At 44.5% G+C, this 21,043-nt stretch overlaps 1 protein-coding gene across 1 annotated transcript in view; it reads right to left on the bottom strand.

Annotated features, from left to right (window-relative positions):
• Positions 1 to 2,980: 2,980 nt before the first annotated feature.
• LOC138488707 (putative methyltransferase DDB_G0268948) overlaps positions 2,981 to 21,043 on the bottom strand; it is a 67,399-nt gene continuing 49,336 nt past the window's right edge. Inside the window, exons 6-7 of the mRNA XM_069615947.1 lie at positions 12,617 to 12,754; positions 2,981 to 4,425 (exon numbers count right to left, since the gene is read on the bottom strand). Coding sequence (XP_069472048.1) covers positions 4,335 to 4,425; positions 12,617 to 12,754 — 229 coding nt within the window. The 3' untranslated portion in view covers positions 2,981 to 4,334. The remainder of the gene's footprint in view (positions 4,426 to 12,616; positions 12,755 to 21,043) is intronic.

Genomic DNA, 21,043 nt, shown 5'->3' with positions numbered 1-21,043 from the left:
GAGGACATGTGTGGCGAGAGGACATGGGTGGCGAGAGGACGTGGGTGGCGAGAGGACGTGGGTGGCGAGAGGACGTGGGTGGCGAGAGGACGTGGGTGGCGAGAAGACATGTGGTGGCAAAAGGACGTGTTGTGGCGAGAGGACGTGTTGTGGCGAGAGGACGTATGTGGCGAGAGGACGTATGTGGCGAGAGGACGTGTGTGGCGTGAGGACGTGTGTGGCGAAACGACATGTGTAGCGAGAGGACGTGTATGGCGAGAGGACGGGTGGAGGGCCGACGAATGTGCATGGATCCTTTAAAAAGATCATACCTCATATCACACCCCACGCTTACTCTCTCCTTACACCACCACCCAACTAGAACACAGAGATACTATGACACCATTCGGTATAACTGTTCTCATATCAACATCTGACGCTGCTCACTCCACATCACTCTATGTAAGCACTGCTGGTCTCGCACCCCCAGCCAGGCGTTCTCCTCAGGCCTTACGCTGCCACTCTCGGTCTGGATAATTCCTGCCAGATTCGAACACATACTCCAGACCTCTCAGCCACCACACCTACCGCTATGAAGCAGCTTCCACAGGAATTCTCGCACCAGCTGCACACATACCAGATGCGCACTCGCACCTATTGGACCCTCTCTCCTCCCTCTACTGACAAGAACTTCGGTTCCCAAGGGCGTTCAACCTACCAGCGCCTTCAGACCATACCAATGGTATATAAGGCGCTATATAAGTGCAAAATAACATAACATAACATAACATAACATACAAAACTCTGAGCCCAGGAATCGTGATCCTGCTGTCCAATTGATATACGGATTGTGCTTTTGTAACCAGGGCATACCTAATACCATGGGGTAATGGGCTGACTTAATGATGTCGAACGTAATCCGCTCTTGGTGATGGTTTATGAAAAGTTGGATCTCTTTTGTCTGCAGACTTATGGGTCCTGAAGAGAGGGGTCTTCCGTCGATTGCTTCCACTGGCTGCATGGTGCTTCATGTCTCGTACGGAATATGATGACTAACAACCCAGTCTTGATCAATGAAAATTCCCATAGCTCCGCAGTCCACCAAGGCCAGAATGGGATAGGTCTTATTCTTGGAGGGCGACAGGAAGGCCTGTAGTATCACCAAATTGTTTTGTCCAGGAGAGTTCAAGGATGGAATTGATGTGGAGCAAACATCTCTCCCGACACCTCGCTCCATCTAGGATCAGGAGCTGGCGTTTCCCGAACGCTGTGGAGGGGCTAGAGGACATTCTCTAACAAGGTGTTTATCCGAGGCACAATACATGCACAGGCCTGTGTGGATCCTTCTCATCCTTTCTTGTGGGGAAATAGGTCCACGGAAGGCTCCTATTTGCATAGGTTCCGGATCTATGTCAGGGGTTGGGGCAGGATCGTTTTTTACAGAAGTCTCAAGGGAGTTCTTTTGAAAGGGTATCTTGGTCTTTCTTCTTTCAGCCTTTCTCTCCTGGATTCAGAAGTCTATTTGCATGGCTAGATCCATAAGAGCCTGGAATGAGCTAGGACGAGCCACTCTGGCTAATTCATCCTTTATATCCTCATTTAGACCTATGCGAAATAGAGTGAAACTTGCTTCTGAGGACCAATCTGCTTCCTTGGCCAGTTGTTTGAATCTAGTAACATACGTTAGCATATCCTGGGATCCCTGTCGGAAATCAAGTAACCGTTCCTGAGCACTATAAACCTGTTCTGGGCGGTCGAACATAGTTTTGAGTGCCTGAATAAATCATTCATAATCATCCAGGAGGGCATCTCCAGAGTTGACTAGGGGAGTGGCCCAGGTCAACGCGTTCCCTGTGAGGTGCGAGATTATGAAGCCCACCTTCGCCCTGGAAGTTGAAAAATAGTAGGGCTTAAAAGTAAAATGCACCAAGTAGGAATCCAGGAATCCACATAAGGACTTTGCCGAGCCATCATATTTGTCTACCACTCCACCCAGTAACACACTCTCCTTGTTATCGGAGTCGCGAGACAAAACAAGTTGCTTTAACGCAGCATTCTCCACTTTTAAGTTCTGCACTTCAGTTGTTAGTTCTTGCATGCCACGCATGAGGTCCTGGACTGCTTTCTCCATTGCAGTATCCGTGTCGGTCATTTCGCGTCTCAAACTGTCGTAAATCTCCCCCCATCTCACCTGGGATCGTTTCTTGCTATGTTCCGCGGGAGGATTCCTCTTGAGGACGGATCGGGTCTTGTATAGGCTCACTCGAGTCTCGTCCGGCTCCAGACCGCGTTCAGAGTTCCAGGAAGGTCGCAGTTCCAGGATGTCCAGGAAGAAAGTAGCGGTCGCTAGGGTTGAGGATTCCGGGAGCAGATTTAGAGGTAAAAGGTGGAAGGAAGGAAGAAGGGACCAGGAAACTAGAAATAGTTGATTCGCCGAACAGCACACACACGTCTAGTCACTACCTAATGATAGCGTTGAGACGCGCAGGGCCGCGGGAGCGTGGCCAATTTATAGAACGTGCCGTGTCCGACGTAAAGGCTGGTGCGAGGCAAGTCACTTGGCACGGCCATGTTGGGAGTAACAAGGAATATAAGACCTGTCGCGATAAGGACCAGGAAGTCCAGAAAGGGCAAGTTCTGTGGGTCATGACACTATGCAAATGAGCAATGTTATTTTATACAGTGCAATAGTTTAAAACGCTGTATGAGTAGGCATTTTATTAAGCGCCCAGTGAACTGAAAAACACTTGTAGGTGATATCAATTTTGTGAGTTCTTGAAATAAAGGAAAGAGAGCGATGTGATTGACCCCAGATCGCATCATTCGGTGAAGTGGGGAGCTGAGATATGAACCAGAGACCCTGGTGTCGAAGCTTGCAGTTCAGCCCAGGGATCACATTGCCTTTACTCTGTAGCTTCACACAAATGTACATCGTTTGTACAGCACTAAATCAGATGCTAAACCAGACTGACAATAAATAAGATCTCATTACGCAGACAAATTAGAGAAATCATGTATGATTTATTTTTACATGGGGAGGGACAACATGGAAATAATGGGTACAAAATGATTACAAAATGATTATAAGCTGATACAGCAAACTTTGTACATTAAAATGCATCTGTATTGTTGTTCTCCAATTGACTGTGATAAATGCCAGGAAGTTAAAACACTGCAAAAATCTGTCAGCGTTACATACAATGACTAACTATTTCAGAAGATAAACTCGGTGAAATAGACCAGACTGCCGCATAGTAGCAGAGTACATCAGCTGAACAATGATCTCCTAGGCTGAGGGGCATAGAAGCATGCTTTCTGCACAGCAGCCAGCTGTGTGCCTGGGAAGCTTGGGAACACTGATTGCAAGGCAAGGAGCCCAGGAGTCGGAGGAGTACTGACTGGTTCAGTACGGGGGTCCATCTTATTTTGCCGACATATATTGCTTATATCTGCCTGTGGATTTCAGATACTTTTGTCATCACCACCATGACTGCCAAAATGTCCTCAGAGGGCCCATTCCGGGAAGCCTTGGTTCTGAATAAAGAGGGGGTTGTGAAACTCTCTCAGTGCTGTGGCAGTTTGGCAGTAGTGCTGGGTACAGCTAGCTTCTACTCCGGATATCAGTGAAGAATTTGGTCACTCCTCGAATGACTTTCAGGGCCAGCATGCGACAGAACTGTTCTTCAAAGACAACTTTTGCTCTGGGGAAAAAGAGGGAGGGAGATTGTTGCATTTATTTGACATCCCTGTCATGCCTATATGTATTCATTATGTTTAGTGGCACAGAGTATCAGTGCAAAGCGGAAGTTGGAGGTTAGGTGATTTTTAAACCTGACTAGGATATTGCCCCATCTGAAGCCAAACATAAATACAGATATCCTCAAAGAAAAGCCAAAATACCTGATTGGGATTAGACAAAGGTGGCTTTCATGTTGCATGTTTCTGCGTAACACCTTCTTCATGGTCTCCATTGGTATCTGAGCAGTGATTCCAAAGTGCTAAGTAATCGCAGTTCATTTATGTGAGCCATAAAAAAGCGGCTTTGCGTCAGTGTCCTGCAAGTAGCTAGGTTTCAAACCCTGTAATCCCTGACATCCATTTTATTGCTTTGACACCTATGCTAGTTTCTACAATCATGTGAAGCATCGCTAGCCCTGATTAAGAATATACAGTATGAAACTGGAGAACGTATGTGGTTGCCCTGTGGTGTCAAGGGTCAACCTGGTCCAGGGCTTATGTGCGTTATTTGGAAGTAAGTCTCTAAAGTGCAGCTTGTTGAGGCCCTGCTGGTGCCCATCGAGGTTTGGCTTCCTATTATACACTGTGTTTGAGAGGAAGCAGGCCGAGTTCATCCACTATGCAGGTTTTCGGGCCACGACAGAGTGAAACTCTGCCACAAAGTCCACTTTGGTGTCCATGGAAGTAACGCCCAACGTTTCCAGAATCCTGCAATGGGAAAATGACACAAAGCAGAGTGAGAAGGATGCTGTGTTTCTTTTTGGGGAGTGGGGGGCAATGGCAACGGGGGTCCAGAGGCACACTAGAGGTTCTTTAACATCCTTCAGAACATACCATAGAACTAGAACAAGCCGCCGCAGAACTCATGCTGCCATAATTCTCCTACTCAAAACCAAGGCCATCATGTCGCCCCGCGCGACATCTGGCTCTCTAGATGCTGCACGCCCCTCTCCTCCCCACCACCTGGAACAGCTGCACCCCTCCTCTGTACTCCTTTGTATCTGTATATCTGTTCTGTTGTTATCTCTGAAAAGCGCTCTGTTATGCATCTGTATTGTTGTATTGCTCTGTAAAGCACTCAGTTACTTCTCAAAGCCAGGTCCGCGCTCAATAAATACTATAATAATAATAGTAATAATAACTCGGCACATAAATATTTATTTCAGAGCTCCTGTTGAAAAACCTCTGCTAAGTAGAAAGGCCCTGCTCAGGGGCATGGAACACCTGTCCCAGAACACTGCCTTCCACAAAGCTTCTGCTTTTTGGAGGGCTATCAACAGAGCCCTTTGTAGAGCTACTGTCAAGACCACAACTACAAGACCCTGAGTCCTGCAGAGTTCCTTCCCGGCATCTTTCCCCAGAGAAAGGGCCCCTGGCGATTCCTGCTGGAAGAGCATTTACCATTCAATAGGTTATAGTATGAGAACACATACACATTCTTTCCACTGAAAAGCCGTCTCCAATGCAAAAAATACAGTTGCAAATTCTATGAGTAAATTACACCTTCACTTTAATTTTAAGCAGTTTCCATTCGTGTTCCACATACTACTTCTTTGACATAATACACTTGCTAATTCCTGTAACACATGCTTATTAGCAGTAAGAAAAATCATTTATATTCATGCAAATGGCTACTCCTGTAAATTCCATTCTCTAAAGCTGAGGTGTTCAAACTGTGGGGCGCACCCCTTAAGCCCCCCCCCCCAGTCCGGGGAAAGAGGGGCACTGATCCCCATCCTGAAATGTAAAAAAGAAAATAAATACTTTTTTTATAGGGAGTAAAGAAAAAACAGGGCAGGGAGGAGCCAAGGAGCCAGCCCAGTGAAACACTGAGCACTCCATCAGCTTCTTTTTCCAGTTGAGGGAGTGCTCCTAGACTGGCTTAACTGTCAAAGGGAAACACTGGGCCTCATTATGAGTCCGGGGGTAACCGAGCCGGAAAAACTGGCAAGTTACCGCCGAACTCGTATTACCATTCCGCCTCCGTGATTCCCGGAATTACTGGGGCATTACGACCCCGGTGACCTGGGAATTCCGGAGGCGGAATTGTGTAAGTCCCCATTCCCATGGAGTCCCATATGACTCCATGGGAATGGGGACAATGGAAACACCGGTTCCGTCTATGAGGGAGCCAGTGTTTCCATTTCCGCCTGCAGGTGGGTGGTGTTAAACCCGCCAGGTCAGACGTGGTGGGTGTGACACCTCTCGCCTGCAGGACTCTTAATCAGCCGGTCCGGAAAGAACAGTGGTGGCGGTTTTACCACCACCGTTCTTTCCGGACCGGCTGACTTGTAATGAGGCCCACTGTTTCCCTTTGGCAGTTCAGTTCCCCAGCCACACATGCTCAATGAGCCAAAGGCTTGCATAGCTCATTGGAAATGCTGGCTGGGGAACTGCATGTCTGTATGTGCAAGGAGGAGCTCCTGCACCTCCTTGCATAAGCAGACAGAGCAGGCTGTAGCAGGGCATTTTAGCACCCACACTCAGGTCCCTGCACTCATGTGCAGGAACCAGGAAGCTCTTCCTTTAGGATTCCTGTTTATGATGCAGGAGCTGGAGCACTAGGGAGGATACTTCAGGGCTGGGGCAGAAGGTACGTTTATGTTCATTTTTTTTTTATGTGTATGGATGCGTGTATGCTTGTGTTATGAGTGAGTGTATGATGATAGGTGCTCGTGTGAATGTGTGTGTGCGTTTGTGTTGGTCCGTGGAGCTGATTTTTGCGAGTGTGGTGGCTGGGGGGAAGGGAGGTTGTACAAACAAATGGCATTTTAAAAATGCCTTTGTTGCACAATCCCCCTACCCACCTGCTAAAATCAAAATCAGCTTTCCTCCCGTCTAGAGCCCAGGGGACAGGGATGGTATTTCTTTACTGGACATCTATCATAGATGTCCTAACAAAACACCATGTTTGCCCCCTGGGCCCCACAACGCCTGTCATACACACATAATCACTTTGATTGTGTGCATGTTTTAGGTGCTGTTAGGCCAATCTGTTATAGATGTCCAGTATAAAATACCACACCTGTCCCCTACCCATCCCCCCCACCCCTAAGGACCAATTGCAAACTTTTTTGCCCAATGTTATTTAAAAGTATGCTCTAAATTGCAACATTTTAGCCCATTATTTAAAAGAAATTCCTAGGGGAGAACCCCCACCAACCCCCCGACCCCTCCTTGATTGGCTCGTGCTCCCTCGATACGCATGGTTGCTATGGCATATGTGGGAGAACTACTTCTGCCCTTCCACTTAAATAAATTCACCTGCAGCCACTGGCCCTGGGACTGATCTGGGAGCAGGGTGGGGCGAGCCCAGGGACTGTGGTGGGAGCAGGATGGGGGGGAGCCCTGGCGTAGTGGTGGGAGCAGGGTGGGGAGATCCCAGGGACATTGGTGGGAGCAGGATGGGGAGAGCCCAGAGACCGGGCTAGGAGTTGGATGAGGGTGCCCAAAGACTATGATGGGAGCAGGTGGGGTGGGGGCTCAGGCACTATATTGGGAGTAGGGTGCATTGATGTGATAGTTGAAAACCATTTGCACTTAATGTCCATTTGGCAGTTTTGGGGGGGGGGGGGGGGCAGCCCACATTTTGCTCAGGGGACTCAGGACAAAAAAATGTGAAGATCACTGCGGGTCCACTCTCCTCTCCATCAACCACATGTTCTTGTCCACTTTAAGAAGCTACGCGTTTTCTTCTTTAGCATAGTTCTCAACATATTCCCACAGAGGGTGAAAACACCTTCTTTTGTTTTTGGCGGGTGAGAACCCATTGAAGTGTACAGGCATGTAGGGGGCTTAATGGGTTGGTAAATTGATTACAGGGCAGGTGAGCAGTGAGGAAACATCTGAGATTAGTATTCATGACATTGTTCACATCACTTGCACTATAATGCATACAGCTTTCAGTGCATGCTTACATACCTCAACTCACATGCTTTTGGCGGATGTCACCCACCCTGTAATCAGTTTACTCACCCGCCGAACCCTCTAAACGCCCCTATAGTTCAATGGGCCACCCACCAAAACCAAAATCAGGTGTTTTTAACCCACTCTGGAGACAAAACAGATGAGAGTTATGTGCTTAGCAATGCATGAGGGGTCAGTCTCATTCATATAGTGGATTGTGTTGCTGGAACAATAGTGATAGTTTGATGTTGTGCCGAATGCTTATGAATGAAGTATGAAGTGTTAAATAAAGTTACTTTTGACTTTCATTAGCGTGACTGAGTTTTCTTGCAGCGGGACCACGCTGTTTGTCTACGTTGGTCCATCGGTGCTCAGATTTTCAGGCCTGAGGAAAGGATCCAGGGACGCTCTGGAATATCCTAGATCGAGGCTGGAAAAATAAAAAGTCTAATTGTACAGGCCGGCCGTTTTGTTTTACTTGTAGCAGGGTGAAGAATTAAAACTAGAGATTGTTGCCAGGAGATGGCGACTTCAGGGCAAATTGGACAAAAACTGTATATTACTGTATAATGACAGGAAGTTTCGCCTTTGGGATCTCAAAAGGTGATTGGTGAGGAGAATTGTTTTACCTTTATTGGAAAATATGTCTCTTATTATGATAAGTCTATTCTTAAATCTATTCCATACCTCTCAACCTTTTTGGTCCCCATGGCTGTGAAAACACATTTCCTTTTAGGCGGGTGAGTGCCCATTGAATTGAATGGCAGGTGGGTGAACTAATACTTGGGCAGGTGACACCCACCAAAAGCATGTGAATTGAGAGGTATGCTATTCATGTCTCTATGGACAAGACCCTTCAACATGTTCTGTTACCCTTTGGGGACCCATAGCCGGGGGCGGGAGCGATGCCTGAGTGACTTGAAGTGCACTCCTTTACCTAAGAATTCCCCTGCAAAAGGACGCATTGGGAGCATGAGGGAGCTACAGACAATGCTCTTCCCTGGCCTAATAACCCCAGGGACTTGATGGCTTTGGGACCACCTCTCTAGAAAAGGCTCAAGCACTATCTTTTATTTGAAATGTTGTTATTGTTCATTTGGTTATCAAAAATACAAATCTTTAGCACAGTTGTTAATAAAAGAAAGAAACACGAAGAGGGGAGAAAAGTAAAACCCCCAAAAAGGCAAAATAAAACTAAATTACAAAATACAATTCTAAAAACGTCAAAGTTGATTAGTAATTGCAATAGTTAATAAGCCTATTGCAAATTCATTGATTAATACCAAATTGATACAAAAGCTCGATAACATTCATGGATAAAATTCATATATACGACTAAGAAGGCAGATATCAAAATGCTAAAGCAGTGCAATAAGACGAAAGGCTTCTCTCCAAACATGATATGCAGCAGCAGCAGATATTACTAATGCCTCAGCCCCGAATATGCAACTCCACAACTGATTGGTTTTGATTGAGTCAACATTTGAGACGATATGGGAGTAACTTTTTAATTAACACATCTTCAATTTGGGGTACCTACTAAGGACGTAACGTGTCGTCTCTATTGTTAAGTTACAAAGACGGCAAGTCCTGTCCCCATGAGGCTTGCCAAACCATCTGCCTATATCCTCACGCGTAGGGAGAATATTAAATCACATATGGGTAATTAATCTGCATAATTGCAAAGAGCACAATTTAGTGAGACAGGAACGAGGTGAATTGCGGCTAAAGGCCTGTGTACTATATGCCGCATACATCTTTCCTTCCGCCAAATTGTCAATATTTGTAATAAGTTCAGATCCCTGGTTTTGTTCATTGATATTGCAGATGAATTAGGGGCCTCAACCAGATCCTCTAGCACAACATCAATATTTTTCCAATGATTAAGTGCGGTGGAATATAATTCTGCTAAGAACAAATGGGTGTGTGCATAAATATTGGTTAGCCAGGACACTAATTAAGGTGTATGAGTCAGGGAGGCAAGTTACAATACTATGAAATAACTTGCAGTGCTGAATAAGCCATATGGAGCGAACAAATGAAACACCCAATTTGCACCTCAAGGCCTCAACTGGCACAGACCTGGGCACACCTAAATCAGATCGTAGGAGCGTGCACCTTTCCAATCAATTCATCATGGGTTCAGAGAAGTATGGCCAAGCCATAAAGTATCCCTGGGACAATGCTCCTGCAATAGATCATGATAAGATCCTCAATATTGTGCCACCCTTTTTGCCAATATATCTATTAAGCAGCAGCCATTTATTTAAAACTTTCGGCATGATGTAATCACCATAGAAGTCAATGACAGGGAGGGAGCTGATCTGGATGCCTAAATAGATATATCTTTTTAACAATTTCGAGGGGGGTGCCATTATAAAATTTCCAAAATGGAAATGTGCGTGTGTTTGCTGACAATAATTGGAATTTTAGATTTAGATACACTGACAATAAGATAATTATGTTCAGCATAAATTGCCAATGCATCCAATGGATGTTGTAGACTGATCAGGGTGTAATCTAACAAAATGGTATTGTCAGCGTACCCTAATAAGGATACAACAGTAGTTCCAATATGGGTAGGGAAATTACGGGCTAAACTAATATCAATGCCCATATCAGCAACTTATAAGTACTGTAACTGTAACACATAACATATGAGACTGTAACGTATCTTACTTGTAAGTCAGATGACACTGCAAGTCATGTGACATTGTAACATTAGAAATGCCTGATATATGATCCTGTAATATAAGAAATGTATAATACTCTTGTACCTGTAACCCAAGCTTTTATTTCTTGCAAGCGCCCAGTTGCTTAACAGCCAGGTGCGCTCTATAAATAAATAAACAATACAATACAACAATAAGTTATATGAAAGGGGGGCCAGGACACAACCCTGCTTGAGTCCAAGATTAGTGGGTATTTGTTGTGTGGGCACCCCTAACTGGTTTATATGTACAACAACCATCGTGTCTGGCCACGCACATAGACACATGTAAGGATAGATACATACATAGATACATACATAGATACATGTAAGGCCATGCGGAAATGTAATAAAGACTTGCTGACCAGGCTAAGGGACAGACCTTGGCCAAAGAGGTAAAATAATCAACTCTTGGTTGAAGGTTGGCCGATAGGATTTCACCATTTTGGTTTATCAAATACTCACAGAGGCCTGGCTAACTTCTCTGCCTCAACTGAGGTATTCCTGCCCATGAGACATCAATCTGATCCTACCTTTGGTTTGTGAATGGACTAGGAATTCATCTGTCTCTACAGGAACATTTGGACAAACTGGTTTTGATCATGGTTGGTCTTATTCCCTGAGGTGCTTAAGGAGCCTTCTTCCTCTGTTCATCTGACTTCTTGCATGCCTTTCTGAAACAGGTTTTTATAATGAGCTCTCTATATAGCTTGCTGTAACTCTCTTCTCTCAACTCTTCAGTCTGGTCTTTGGTATTTATACATACTCAACTGATACTGCTCTTCTATTATTACACTCCACCTGCTGGCTTCATATGACAAGGTTGACCATGCACTCCTCTGTTCCACCCTCTTTTCCATTGCTACTTCTGACACTGCTCTTTTTATTTTTCTTCACACTTTTCTGATTGGACCTGTTCTATCTCTTGAGCTGCTGTGGCCTCCTCTTCGTTGTCTTGGTGTTCCCCAGGCTTCACGTCTTGGTCCCCTGCCTTTTCTGTTTATATCATCCCCTTCACTTTTTTCATCTCTTCCTTTGGTCTTTCATTGCACTTGTATGCTGATAGGTCCCAGAATATTCTATCTTTTCTTCTCTGTTGAATCGACTCCTTCTCTGAGCACAGTTCACCCTCTCCCTAAAAATCCCTTGTTAGATTTTTCTAAATCTCTTTTTGCCACATGATTAACTGTATATATTGCTTTGTTCACATCACACAAATATGTAAATATTTTCTACAGCCTACTAATGAAAATGGTATAGAAAGGCAATCAAATATAAAAGGTTGAATCTTAAATGGCAGAACAGCCATCCAAGGCATTATCTGAACAAAACAATTGAAGCAGGCTTCACAGACCTGCCCCACAATACCTATTTGCACCTCTCATTCCTTACTCTGCCCCTTGCTCCCTACGACCATTCTCGGCCCACATCCTTGCCTCCTCTCATGCCCTCTGTGCTCCCTCTCATTTCCGCTCTCTTCCTCGCCACCCTTACTCTGGAATGCTCTTCCTCTTCCCACTACTCCTACTCTATCCCTATTTGCATCCATCCTCCTAGCTCTCCTTCTTTCTGAAGAACCTCTTGCATAGCATTCTATGCCACCACATCTACGTGTTCTCCTCTCCCCCTACCTCTCCACGACAAGCCCACATCACTTATCCCTGATCCCTTCATCCTAAAAAGTGCACTTCCCCCATATCTCGTTCCCTTATCATGCTATACTGTCCTTGTCCCTGGTTCATGTTTCTACCTCGCCTGCATCATCTGGTTTTATATACACATCCTCTCACCCATTGTTAAGGACACTGGTCCTCCTCTCTGTAAATCTGTGTAAAAAAGTTTTGTAAGCATTTTTGAGCCAACAATTAATTGTTTTCCCTGTAATTTGTATTAACTCAATAAATAAATAAATACCACTGCTATGCATCATTCAGTCGAACAATGGTTTAATGTAAAGGATCCTCACCCTAGAACTGCATTTGCTCTCTGTTGTTGCCTACTTTAGAAGTCATTTCTATTTGAAGTGACACCCTGTTCTAAAATGAGTACAAATAAGTTCTTTATCCAAACACTGGATATTCATTTTAAAATGTGCTTTCTAGATTTTTCATGCTACCTTTTGAGCATACTATCTATTTAATTATAAAAATTGAAACGGACAAAAGGCACTAACGCTGGACATGCTACTGCACACGATACAATGACATTGCTAATGATTAACTACTAACACTGACTACGTAAAAACCCAGTTTATTGTTTATAACAATGTCTTTTTTGTAATACCTTTTTTGTGTTTTTGGCAGGAATTCTTTGGCTGCCTCTGGATCCAGTGCCTTGTAGGTCTGGTACATGTAGAGAGACTCCAGGAATCCCATCAGCTCTGTCACTGTCATGGGAAATGTCTCAGACATGGTATCCACTCTGCAAGAAATGAATGACGCTCATTTAAAGCTTTGGACTGACCCACCAAAGAGACACAGCCTGAGTGATGAATTCCTAAAATTGCCTTAATGTTCCATATGATGATGATGTTATTTATTGAGCGTGTACACCTAAGCGCTGTACATAGAACATATTTACATACATTAACAACCACACCCACCGAAGTTGCTACTCATTTATCGTTGCCATTATCGGGATTCGAATCTGCGTCCAGCAGATCCCAATAAGATTGCAGCAGCGAGCGCTCAGTCCGCTGAGCTGTCTTACTGGCACTCAGACCTTGATGGACCGAGGGGTCCACTGCAAACATATTTTAAGAGTCAGGTAGATGTTAACTGTTTACCAAGAAGAACTGTGTATGAATGTGATTAAAACACATTTTTCTAAATGTTATATTTTAAATGGTCGTATATGTGTGCAAAGCATGTCCTATTCATACAATAACCCTTTGACCACTCACGCAAGAACTTCAATGTCCAGTCGTCCAGAATGTCACATCAGAAATGACTCAAACTGTATGGCACATACCGACTGAAAACCTGATGCAATAGGTTTTGAGAACATTATAAATAATGTTATTGAAAGAAAAATATACATATTTTGTTTTTTCTTAGTACAAGTAAACCTACAAGTGCAGCATTCCAAGATGGCTATCGTTCCGTTATTAGCCACTTTTGCGAAATGGTACATATTTTACCTCTTTTATTGTACCACACAAAGTACAGATGGTAAGTTTGGGTAAGATATCTAGAAGTGAGGGGCGTAATCGGTCATGTAAAGGGCCTCCCCCCGCTTTTTGTAGTAAAAAAGCGGTAAAATCAGGCAAAAGAAAATCGGCAATTGCCATTAGGCAACATCAATGTGAAGAATGTTCATAGATCCTTCATTCCTCAGAACAATTTCTTTTTTTTAAATTTAAATAATTTTTATTAATATATGAAGTCAAAAATGTTATAAACAAGGTTAACATAGTTTTCGTATAATTACATATCTCAGTACATTCACAACTGTTTAAATTGAGTGATAACAATTGATAACTGAAGTAGCAATCAATTAATGTTAAATATTAAATAAAGAACTGAGATGATACTCGAATAATGATAAATGAGGGGGAGTTCAAACAAGAGACAAAAGGAAAGAGAGAAGGGAGGATGGGAATGTCATGCACACATCTTCACCCTTGCAAACCCCTTCTTGTAGGCCTTCTGTATCCCGGTCTTGGCCCCCTCACTAAGAAGCAGACTACATACCCCTCTGGGCGTCCTGTTGCTCACCTGCAGCACCGGAGGTATAGGAGGGTGCGGCCAGGATTTCGAACGGGAGCTCTCCTGTGGCAACTCCCATGGCGCTTGTATGCTCGAGGGGTGGGCCAGCGGGGCCTGTTACGGCGAGACTCATCAGGAGCTCCTTGCCAGGCAAACGATCACCTGATACTGCGCCGCTGAATGCTTCACGTTCAGGTCCACATCCATGACAACGAAGAATGCTACTTCACCACGTGGCGCATGAACCAAGATCATGTGACCGCGTAGCTAAGGCATAAAAACGCCAGCTTCCCTGCAATTATTGCTTCTCAGCTGTATTTTCGGCGTTTGGCGTTCTAAACCTTTGGACCTTGCTGTACGTTATCTTGACCATGGACCTCGTTTTTTGGATTGCTTTGCTTTTCCCTTCTGGCTACGTCGCATTTCTTGTTGACCTCTTGGCTTACGACCACAGACTTTGTTTCCCGGATTGCTACTGCCTCGCCCTTCTCTGCTTTGTCACAGCCTGAGCTTTTCTGCCTACCACCATGGACTGTTTTCACAGATTGTGCGTTGAGCACCCTTTGGATCCCTCTTAATTTCTGGACTTTCCGCATTTGGGATCACGTGACTCATATAGTTCGGACTTCCGGATTTATACTACATCTACTCAGGTGCTGCCGGTGAGCTAACAGGGGCTCTTCACAAAAAGCACCCTTAGTTGTCTTTCTACTTAAGCTCACCAAGAGAACAGGGGCTACATTTAGTATTCCTACACCACGATACTTTCTACTGCTCTGGCCAGTCTTCCATCCACCGGTAGGTGTTTATTGTTGTCCCAGATTGTGTATAGTAAGACATGCATTGATCAGTTGCTTAACCTGCCCATTTTCCTTACAGCATCCATTTGGAGGACCCAGTGTTCATGTTCTTGCCACCTGTGGCCCTAATCCTCGAACAGCGAGTATCTTGTATCTCACTGTTGGTTGCTTAGGGACAGTGGTGTTCATATTCAATGCTACTCTCAAGTCCTGACAGACTGAGAAGCCATATACTAGCCAGGAGTATGGATCCCTCCGCCAGGGACCCTGTGGCTGCTCTAGTCCAAGCCATTTCTGTGTTACGATCGGACATGGCGGCCTCCACGGCGGCGATCCATCAATGCCTAGACACAATTCAGCGTGAACGCCATGCCCTACCTGCAGACCCTGAGCTCGGTGATCCACCACCGCAACCTAGCGTTTCCCAGGCAAATTCTCCTGTCCCTACATAGGTGTATGTTCCAACTCCATTTCCCCTGGCTACAACCGAAAAATTTCAGGGAGACCCGAACTTTACCACCAAGGCAGCCTTTACATTGTCACATCTGGGTGGTATCGCTGCCACCTGGGCCAATCCATTGCTTGAAAACAACAGCCCTGTTCTTTATAATTTTGATCTCCTGGTGGCAGAGATGACCACGGTCTTTGATATCCGGCACAAGGCACAGTCCCGGGACCTTGAGCTTCTCAACTTATCGCAGGGCAAAACATCACTCCTTGACTATATCACTCGATATAACCAGTTGGCTGTCGAAACGGCTTGGCCCAAAGATAAGAAAGCCGTGGTTTTTTACAAAGGGTTGAATGATGCCATGAAGGATGCTCTTGCTGTGGTCCCTTCTTTACCCGCCCAATACCATGAACTTGGAGATCTGGCCCTGCAGGTCAATGCCTGACGCTCTGAACGTTAGGCAGAGACCTGTATTGCTCCCGCTCGGTCCCTTTCCATGAACGAATCGCCAGGAGAGCCCATGCAAATAGGCGGGGTTCGTAGTCCGATCACGGCCACAGAAAGAGGGCAAAGGAGGACTGCTAACGCTTGCTTTTATTGCGGCCTTAATGGACACTATGTGAAAGAATGTCCTCTCCGTCCAAGGCTCAAAACACAGGGTTTTCCAAAGGCCCGTCCCTAGACTCGGGGGCACGGACGGGCCAGGATCCGACCCCCCTGCACACCACACTCGCCTATGGAGCCATGAAACCCATTTAAATTCAGGCTAGCCTGTTCTGTTCTCCTGACATTAAACATGTGGTTCACCCAGCCATCAATTCTGGGGCTACCGGCAATTACATAGACATCGCTCTAGCTGCCATACTCAATTTACCATTGCTGAACAAAAACCGACCAGAGCCAGTGCAAGCGGTAGATGGTACATCCCTCATCCCGGGTCCCATCAGACAACAAACAGCTCCATTGTCTCTAGTTATCCAAGACACACATACAGAAACTATTACTTTTGACTTAATAACCACACCTCAATACAGACTCATTCTTGGAATACCTTGGTTGCGCACCCATAACCCCGTTATTGACTGGACTACAGGCCAGTTGTTCTTTGAGTCCGCCCATTGTCAGTCATTCTGTCTCACACACTCTGTCGATACTGATTCTCCGTCCCAAGTACTAGGGGCTGTTGTGGCTTGTAGAATGTGGAATGAAGAGAGAATATAACTAGAATGGGTATGCCAGGAAAAGGATTGAAGAGCAGTCAGTTAAGAAATGGAATAAAAGGAGTTGAGACATGAAGTTTGTCTCCTGGCATTATTTAATAGAAACATGGTGACTAATGATATAATCAGATACATAACATTTGGCGACGAGGTAGTGACTGACTCATGCTGTAAAACAGGAAAAAATAAACGATCAAGACACAGATGGTCTGTGGAGGTGACTGGAAGAAAATGACTGGTGAGGAGCCAAATAGCATAAAGACAAGATAAACCGAAAAATGGAAGCGGAAGAAGGTAAATAAATCAAAGAAACAGATAAATTATCCGAGGATGGAGTTGAAAGTCAAGCAGGAGAAATTTCGGAGTGGAAATATAGCACCAATGTGAAGACTGCGGAGGAGGAGGAAATATTTGTGGTGACGGTAAGCCTGTGCAGCACAGTTACTTATTTTATTTTACAATCGGAACTTTAAAGCTTGAGTGACCAAATATAGGGCATATACAAAGGCTAAAAATGTAACATGGAACGCTGTACAAAGAAAGCATTTTTTGATGTGGAACTTACAATGCGCGAGGCACAGCACTCGAGATAATGAGAGTAATAAAGGCATTGCGTAGAAAACGTGCAGCCATACTTGTTTTGCCTGAGTGAAATCGGAATGTTGTCATAGCAACACATCGGAGACAAACAAAGTAAGGCATGCAAATGAAAGTGAGCCCTGATACGTTTGCAGCGTTAAAGAAAATCGAAATGAAGAAATAATCATTTACCCAGCTGAGCGGAAAAGCAGATTGAATTCATTTTCCTTACATTGATGCATGGAGCATTCTTTTGTTTTGTGGCTCGTGTTTCTTGGAGGCTACATGGAGCACTGGCGCCACCTGCTGGACTTTGTAAGCAATAATAAGCCATCTAGTGCACACGTTTAAAGTAACACTTATACACTAATGCAGTTATACAAATGAAGATTATTTTTTCCTGATGTGAACTAAGAAAAATTATTAAAACGAATAGGCAGCACTTGTGAAGCAGAACAAAACAAACAGTAGATATTGAGAGTGTGGACCAGAAATAATAAAGAATAAAATCATCTGAACAGACATTAAAGTTTAAAGCAAGAGTTTAACAACATCAAATAAGTACGGTCACTTTATTTTGGATTGAGCGTTGATAACATGACAATACAAACATTGCCAGAGCAACGCAGTGTAAAAGCAAGGGTTTCAAGCGAATATTGGAAGAAGGAATTGATGAGATGACATAAAGGCCATGCGCATACAGTGGCAAGAGTGCTCAGATTAGCAAATAAGGGAGATCTCTACCATCCTAAAGAAGTATTGGTCTCTAAAACCCAAGGGCACACTGTCAACACTTTGTCTGTTAAAAGCAAAGCAAACTCGGCGAAGACACTGAACATTAATTTCCAAGACAATATTTGAAGCCCTAAAGTGATATAATGATGCCTATACCTTCATTGCAGTGTGCACAGCAGCATAGTGCGTAGTGCATGAATGAGAAATTAAAATAACACGGACAAATACGCCGTGGATTAACAACATACATTACAAGGGCCGTCACAGCAACACAGTCATGTAGGTGTGACAATGCATGACACATCAGTGTCGGAGTTGCAGCAATTAAATGTCAGACAAAAAATCAAAGAAATGACACCTACACTTGTACAGCAATGTCAATAGAACAGCAAAATCAATAACGCTGCACTATATCAAAACAAGACAGGCACAGACTGTCAATTCAAAACCAACAATAACAGTTTAGGGGATCTTGAGGATTAAACATGCAGAATGGCTGAGGTGCATGGATAGAAAACAAAGTTTAATCCTATCTCAGCGCAGATCCGGTATTGTTATCACAGCAGTCTACAGAAAAAGAAATCTGCATATCTTATGTAAAACTACCAGCTCAAAATGTCATCTGGGGGTATGAGTGGGGATTTAAATCTAGCTCAGGACATATGTGAAACCGCCATATCCTCGAGGTTAATTACCTACACCGTCCAGAATCATTCAATCCTGAGCCATATGATGATCAAGGGCGGCGGTGGCAAGAGTGGGTGATTGAATTTGAGGCCTTCATGAGGGCGCTAGGAAATGAGAATGCTCCAAATAAATTAGACATATTCATGAATTTGGTGGGAGGAGAAATGAGGAGTATCATAAGAACATTGACAACAACTGAGGAGAGAACATCGTATCAGCTTCTTCGTGCTGCTCTAGAGGAACGCTTGACAATTCCTCCTAACAAAGATTATGAGAGATATCTGTTTAACCAATGCAAACAGAGACCACAGGAGACAATTGCATAGTTTGTATTACGATTGCAAGAGAAAGCAACCTATTGTGAGTTTGCAAAGTTTGATGATGAAGAAGCTATTAGGTTAAGAATAATTGAAAGGTGCACATCGTCAGAGTTGCGGAGACATCTTCTGAGAGCGCCCCTCTCATTGAAAGATATTCTGGAATTGGCGAGAATGTATGAAAGACTTGAGAAACAAGCAGAAGATATGGAAAGCGACGGGAAGTTGGAGACACTGGCTGGCTTCAGATGCAATGTGCAAAAACAGTCCCAATACTCGAGCAGGATATTATCTCAAAGCACATGGAATGGTATAAACGGAAGTGGTCAAGGAAAGCTGTGTTCTAGATGTGGATTTATGTTTCCACACAAAGGTCGATGCCCGGCCATTGGTCGAAGATGTGTGGGATGTGGTCAGAGAAATCACTTTTTGGTCGTGTGTAAAGGAAGAACATCTCTATTGTCGACCTGTGGAACTGATGCCCAGCCAATATTGAATAGGAAACAATGCCTAATGATGGAGCGTTCCGAGAATGATGTGGCCACCCCAGATCGAGGACTAATGGTTGGAAGAAAGTGGCTATCTCAGGAAGAGACCCTAAGAAGTCACCGGAGGAGTTCCCATAAAGCGACAGGATGTGCTCTCAGTGAAAGAATGGTCAGCTACCAAGGAAAAGACTGCTTCCCAGGGTGTGAAAATTATAATTGTGTAAATGGAGAGGAGGATGGTGACATTGAAAGGGAAGTAGTAAAGTGGGACAGAGTTTGGACAACTGGTAAGAGGAAAGTTGAGGAACATGAGGAACATTTGATGGATGGGGATGAGAGCATGCGATGGGGTCAAAGGCAGCGAAGGAAGATGGTCAAGAAGATAGACCTTAATGATGAGTCAGAGCCTCTCTTTGTGACCGAGTGTAAAGGGCCCGTGATCATTGCAAGGAGAGATGAAGTGTCTCGGGATCCATTCTTTCATGCATTGTTTCAAGATGATTCAGGTGGGGAAGAAGCATATGAGGAGAGAAGAAATGAAGAGGTGCATGCGGAACGGGGAAATGAAGAACCTGTTGAAGTCATGTCACTTAAAGACTGTGGACATTCTCCACCATGTGTAGCTGGTGAGGGAAGTCAGGGGACAGTCAATATTCGGCCCCAAAGAAATACTCGTAAGCCTGCACGTCTGATTGAGCAGATGTGGAGGTGATCTTGCTGGACAGATGGGGAATTAACCTATATGATAAGCAAGGGGGGGGGGGTGTTGTGGCTTGTAGAATGTGGAATGAAGAGAGAATAGAACTAGAATGGGTATGCCAGGAAAAGGATTGAAGAGCGGTCAGTTAAGAAATGGAATAAAAGGAGTTGAGACATGAAGTTTGTCTCCTGGCATTATTTAATAGAAACATGGTGACTAATGATATAATCAGATACATAACAGGGGCCATTGCTCAGCTCACGCTTAATGAGTCACCGCCTATGGATGTCGATCTACCCCAACATGTAGTGGGAACCATCGCAACAGGGATTCCATCAGAGTACCTTGATTTCCAAGAGGTCTTTGATAAGGGATGTGCAGAGGTCCTTCCTCACCACAGGCCCTATGATTGCCCAATAGATCTCTTACCCGACACAAACATACCTTCGGGGAGGATATATTCTTTATCTCCTACGGAGGATCTGGCTCTTAAGGAATACATACAAACAGCTCTCCGCCTTGGTCACATCAGGCCTTCTGCGTCACCTTCAGCCAGTCCTATCTTCTTTGTCCTGACACGTGAAGGGGATCTCCGTCCCTCTGTTGACTACAGGCGACTGAACCCCATAACAATTAAGGACCGCTATCCCATACCCCTCATTGGTCCATTACTTGACCGATTGACCCATGCCTCTGTGCACACTAAGTTAGATCTTAGCGGTGCCTATAACCTGATCCGAGTACGCAAGGGTGATGAATGGAAGACAGCATTTTGTTTCAGGTACGGGTTATACGAATACCTGGTTATGCCATTCGGCCTGTGTAATGCACCTGCCATGTTCCAAAGGTTCATGATCGACATCTTCAGCGACATCTTGGATGTATTCGTCATCGTCTACCTGGACGACATATTGATTTTCTCTCCGTCTATGCAAGAACATGTGATTCATGTTCGAGAAGTACTTACCCGACTCCGTACTCATGTTTTGTTTGCATAACCTGAGAAGTGTTTATTTCATGTGAATC

The sequence above is a fragment of the Ambystoma mexicanum genome, chromosome 9 (assembly GCF_040938575.1).
Source record: "Ambystoma mexicanum isolate Mex_15411 chromosome 9, UKY_AmexF1_1, whole genome shotgun sequence".
In the NCBI taxonomy this organism is placed as follows: domain Eukaryota; kingdom Metazoa; phylum Chordata; class Amphibia; order Caudata; family Ambystomatidae; genus Ambystoma; species Ambystoma mexicanum.
This window is presented reverse-complemented; position numbering and strand designations above follow the sequence as displayed.